Here is a 5,819-nt window from a genome sequence, read left to right on the forward strand (position 1 = left end):
ATACATACGGCCTTTATTCAGGAAAACAACTCGGTCAGAGTGAGTTGCTATAAGCACGACACAGCAGCAACATGGGCAAGATCTACCAAGTCATTATACACGGAATAATGGGTAAAAAAACAACTATCGACGTCGGCAGCAGCGAAGAGGAGATGAACAGCACGACTGTACTGGAAGTAAAAAAAAAACTTCTGCTCAAACTCCCAGGAAATTCCGGTAGGTCACTCGCTGTAATAAAGTGCGTTTAAAGGCAGTGAGAGACAAGTGCGCGCCGCGGCTCATACGTGGTTGGCCTGCCCTCTAGAGGCTGAACTGCACATCGCAAGGCTCTACACTGTGTGCACAATTATTAGGCAAGTGAGTATTCTGACCATATCATCATTTTTAATGCGTATATTCCAACTCCAAGCTGTATTAACTTGAATGCTTATTGGATTTAAGCACGTCAGGTGATGTGTATTTGTGTAATGAGGGAGGGTGTGGCCTAAGGAGATCAACACCCTATATCAAGGTGTGCAGAATTATTAGGCAGCTAGTTTTCCTCAGGCTAAATGGGCCAAAAAAGAGATTTAACTGACTCTGAAAAGTCAAAAATTGTAAAAAGTCTTTCAGAGGGATGCAGCACTTTTGGAATTGCTAAGATATTGGTGTGTGATCACAGAACCATCAAACATTTTGTTGCAAATAGTCACAGATAGATAGTGAAGGGCACTATATGATAGATAGATAGATAGATAGATAGATAGATAGATAGATAGATAGATAGATAGATAGATAGATAGATAGATAGATAGATAGATGTGAAAGGCTCTATATAACAGATAGATAGATAGATAGATAGATAGAGTGCTCAACATAAATGAGTACACCCCTCTACATTTGTCAGAAAACCTTTAGTTTCCTTTCAGTATCAACGTTTTCTATGAGATGCTGTACCACAAAATACTCCCACAAATGTGGGCCATTGATTGCAAACAAGATTTGTTAATTTGCACACACAAAAAAGTGATTTTCCTAACAAATTCATTCAAGCCCATGTTGCAACAATGAGTACACCCCAATTATAGTCTTAGGAGAAAAGCCACACTTAAGACTACAAAATTCTAATGAACAGGCAGTCAACCACAGGCGAGTCTAAGGATTCATTTAAGAGGTGTCCAGCAGACGGGTGACTATACTTAACAAAGAACAGCTCTTCTCATTTCATGCTGTCAGCAATGGTTCCACATGGAAGAGAAATGTCAAAAAATCTGAGAAAGGAAATCATTACTTTACACAAAAAAGGTGAGGGCTACAAGAAGATCAGCAAAGCTTTACACATCAGTCAAAAGACTGCAGCAAAAATGAATCAAAAATTTAAGAAAGATGGAAGTGCAACCATCTTACAGAGACGTCCAGGCCGTCCACGGAAGTTAACATCTCGACAGGAGCGTCTTCTGATGAGAAGGGCTGAAGAAAATCGCCATGCAAGTTCACTGCAGTTAGATAAAGCAGTAGGAAGCCAAACTGGAGTGACCGTTTCCCGTGACACCATATGGCGCACACTGCAGAGAAATGGCATGCATGGGTATCGTCCACGAAGGAAGCCTCTTCTAAAGCCCATGCACAAAAAAGCACGCCTAGAATTTGCTAGGGCCCATGCTGAAAAAGATGAAGACTACTGGGACTCTATACTCTGGAGTGATGAGACAAAGATCACTGTTTTTGGAACTAATGGTTTCAAAACTGTATGGCATCGTAAAGGTGAGGATTTCAAAGAAAAATGCATGGTGCCTACAGTGAAACATGGTGGTGGCAGTGTCCTTATGTAGGGCTGCATGAGTGCTGCTGGTGTTGGGGAGCTGCATTTCATTGATGGTATCATGAACTCAACAATGTACTGCTCTATACTGAAGGAGAAGATGCTGCCATCACTCCGTGCACTTGGTCGTCGTGCACAACACGACAATGATCCAAAACACACATCTAAAGCTACTGTTGCATTTCTGAAGAAGAACAGGGTGAAGGTGATTGAATGGCCAAGTATGTCTCCTGATCTGAACCCAATCGAACACCTGTGGGGAATTCTGAAGCGACAAGTTGAGCATCAGGCTCTAAAAGAGGTTATTCTTGAAGAATGGAAAAAGATAGATGTTGCAATATGTCGCCAACTTGTTCATTCCATGCCTAGAGGACTTGGTGCTGTCCTTAAAAATCACAGTGGTCATACAAAATACTAGATGTAGTAGTTTTTGTTGCGGGGTGTATTCATTTTTGCTTCAACCAATTTGAGTAAAACTGAAGATTTTGTGATCTAAGTTATATTATTAACCTTAATTTCATGTTATGGAGTTAAACAAGTGTTCAATAAAACTCAGCCTTGTGAAAATTTTGGAAATTGTTCTTTTGTTCATTGAGCTACGGATTAAATTCGTACTTTTTAAAGGTGGTGTACTCATTTATGCTGAGCACTGTAGAAAGATAGATAGATAGATAGATAGATAGATAGATAGATAGATAGATAGAAGTGAAAGGTGCTATATAATAGATAGATAGATAGATAGAAGTGAAAGGCACTATATAATTGAGAGATAGATAGATAGATAGATAGATAGATAGATAGATAGATAGATAGATAGATAGATAGAAGTGAAAGGTGCTGCATAATAAATGGATGGATAGATAGAAAAAAGAGAAGGGCACTATATAATGGATGGATAGATAGATAGGTAGAAGTGAAAGTCATTATATAATTGAGAGATAGATAGATACATAGATAAAAATGAAAGGCACTATATAATTGATAGATAGATATATAGATAGATAGATAGATAGATAGATAGATAGATAGATAGAAGTGAAAGGTGCTATATAATTGAGAGATTGATAGATAGATAGATAGATAGATAGATAGATAGATAGATAGATAGATAGATAGATAGATAGATAGATAGATAGATAGATAGATAGAAGTGAAAGGCACTATATAATTGAGAGATATATAGATAGATAGATAGATAGATAGATAGATAGATAGATAGATAGATAGATAGATAGATAGATAGATAGATAGATAGAAGTGAAAGGCACTATATAATAGATAGATAGATAGATAGATAGATAGATAGATAGATAGATAGATAGATAGATAGATAGATAGATAGATAGATAGATAGATAGAAGTGAAAGGCACTATATAATAGATAGATAGATAGATAGATAGATAGAAGTGAAAGGTGCTATATAATAGATAGATAGATAGATAGATAGAAGTGAAAGGTGCTATATAATAGATAGATAGATAGATAGATAGATAGATAGATAGATAGATAGATAGATAGATAGATAGATAGAAGTGAAAGGCACTATATAATAGATTGATAGATAGATAGATAGAATAGATAGATAGATAGATAGATAGATAGATAGAAGGTGTGAAAGGCACTATGTAATGAATGGATAGATAGATAGATAGATAGATAGATAGATAGATAGATAGATAGATAGATAGATAGAAGGTGTGAAAGGCACTATGTGATGAATGGATAGATAGATAGAAGTGAAAGGCACTATATAATAGAGAGATAGATAGATAGATAGATAGATAGATAGATAGATAGATAGATAGATAGAAGTGAAAGGCACTATATAATGTATAGATAGATAGATAGTGTAACAAAAAGACAAGGGAGGTGTGAAAAGGTTTGGGTGAATATCCTGAAAGGCAGGTCATACACTTGGCTTCATTACCTTCCATTGCTGCAGAACAGCTCTAAAATGTTCAATCATTCCTTGTTTCCTGAAAGGGGCCTTTTTGTACAACTCTGAAAATGACACTATTTTTCAGTTTTTGGTGACCTAAACAGTTTTTTATTCTCTGACAGTTTATTGCTTATTTTTGTACCATTTCAGGATTTTCACTGGACTTGTATGCCCTAAATTGAAATAAAAACTGGAAAAAATGTGAGTGTTCTAAAACATTTGACCGGTAGGGTAGACAGACAGATGGAGAGCACACACATGTTATTTGTGGAGATTCACTACTTCATAAAGGTACACCTCTTAACCTGCTACAGTCCCATTTTAGACACAGAGGAACAATCAAATGACATTTTAAATGCTTTGTTATTCCCTTTGTGATCATTTTAATTCCTTTTATTTGTGTGTTTGTTTGTTTTTTTAGAGTCTCCAGAAGATCTGCGGCTAAATTTTGCCGGTAAACAACTGGAAGATTCTGGAAAGTTATCAGACTATCAGATAAAAGATAAATCCATAATTCTTCTGGTTTTGCGTTTGCCTGGTGGAAATTAAAAGAAGAAAATTCCTGAAAAACTGACTAATAAGAAAAAAAAAAAAACTCAATCAGGGTTTGTTATCCAAGATGTCTTTTCTGGATTTCAAGCCCCTGTGGAAAAGCAGAATTAAACAGACTGAGGCAGACACAAATTAAGTCAATGGGATTACTGTATAATGTACTTAAAATAATCTGTTATCATATGTAAATGAAATGTATTGTCGCTTACAAATATTTTTTATCCTTCTTTGCCTTTTCTGAAATAACTTTATCGATTAGACATTCAGGGGGTCCATTCTGGGATCCATGGAAGCATGACCAGTAAGCCACCATGTCACCTTTACTTCAAGTGTCTGCTAAGATATCTTAAATGGGTTAAAGTATAAAAAGTAATGTTGAAATTTGACTGTCATTTAGTAAACATGTTACAAAGATCAGGCGGGATATAATTAGAAGAATCAGTTAGTGACACGACACTCATGCAGGTCTGTTATGATACAATGAGAGCTGCCATGCTTGGTCCACAACCCAAAGCTCATCTACAACTCCTTTCATATGCCGTACCCCTGTTGTCCTTCGTGGGTCTGAAGACAGAATGTCTGAGCTCACTGATCCTGCAATGACAAACAAGTTTTGAAAAGGCCCAGAATGGCGTGTGTGTCCTGCACTGCTTCACTGCCCTCCTGTTCGGCTCCTTGTTTTGTGAAGCGCAACGCAAGATGGAAGAGAAAACTGGGACCGCACCGTAGATTTTGACAACTCCTTGGGGATCCACAGAGATGTTTTGTTTCCTTCCTGCAGGCTCTTAAGTGGAATTCCTGTTTGCCATCCCTCCATTTTTATCTGGTTAGATCTTAATTATAATGAACTTTATATTCATATGATTTGTTTATATTAATTGTTAATAGTCATTGTGTTTTATTATCTGTTTTATATAACTGTCTGCATATGAATGTAAGTGTTAATAATGTGCAGTTAGTGAATCATAGCTGGGAATATGTGTACGCATGCAGAGCCTCTGCTTGGTGAAAACTGTAATACAAAACTAAATAAATTCTAATAAAAAATAAATGTAGGGGGAATTATCTAAAAAATTGTCTATCAATTACAATGAGCTGACACCTTCATAATAAGTGAAGATGTGATCAATCAGGTAAGCAGCCGTGAAGACAAAAGACACAGTTGTGAGTTCTTATAAAGAAAGAAAACAAGGAGTACAAATGGACTAAAAGATGGATTTTGGTAGTTAACATGTGCAAGGGTAGTGCAGGCATTACAGCAGCATAGACAGAAGGGTGAACGGCACTTTATCATAAGTAAGTAGATGTGAAGACCACCATATGATAGATAGACAGCGTGAAATAAATAGGCTCGACACACAGAAGAAGGTTTGGGGCAGCCACCCATATACTTGAGCCCTGACTGCAAATGGCTAAATTAGTTGCATTGATGTGTACAGATTCAAGTCCACCATTGAACTGAGGAAACACAGGAAGTGGTCTGAGTTTTAAGGCAAGGAACCGGAAGTGATGTCAGGGTGGCCAGA

At 36.8% G+C, this 5,819-nt stretch overlaps 1 protein-coding gene across 2 annotated transcripts; it reads left to right on the forward strand.

The window, feature by feature from the left end:
• Positions 1-4,336, forward strand: LOC120543063 (ubiquitin-like). 2 transcript variants are annotated; one of them, XR_005636281.1, is made up of 3 exons: positions 139-216; positions 3,892-4,032; positions 4,163-4,252. XR_005636281.1 is itself a non-coding variant. In XM_039775909.1 (2 exons), exons 1-2 carry the CDS (start codon positions 72-74, stop codon positions 4,288-4,290), a joined length of 273 nt encoding a protein of 90 aa, XP_039631843.1. In that variant the 5' UTR covers positions 1-71; the 3' UTR covers positions 4,291-4,336. The 2 variants fall into 2 exon arrangements, 1 of the variants encoding a protein (XP_039631843.1); XM_039775909.1 differs by lacking the exon at positions 3,892-4,032 and having other exon boundaries at positions 1-216; positions 4,163-4,336.
• The last annotated feature ends 1,483 nt before the right edge of the window (positions 4,337-5,819 follow it).

This window comes from Polypterus senegalus, chromosome 13 (assembly GCF_016835505.1).
Source record: "Polypterus senegalus isolate Bchr_013 chromosome 13, ASM1683550v1, whole genome shotgun sequence".
NCBI lineage: Eukaryota > Metazoa > Chordata > Cladistia > Polypteriformes > Polypteridae > Polypterus > Polypterus senegalus.

Coding starts and splice junctions, on each gene's coding strand:
- LOC120543063 (XM_039775909.1), top strand. CDS start 72: ATGGGCAAGATCTACCAAGTCATTATACACGGAATAATGGGTAAAAAA. Junction 217..4,162: donor CAAACTCCCAGGAAATTCCG/GTAGGTCACTCG, acceptor TTGTTTTTTTAG/AGTCTCCAGAAGATCTGCGG.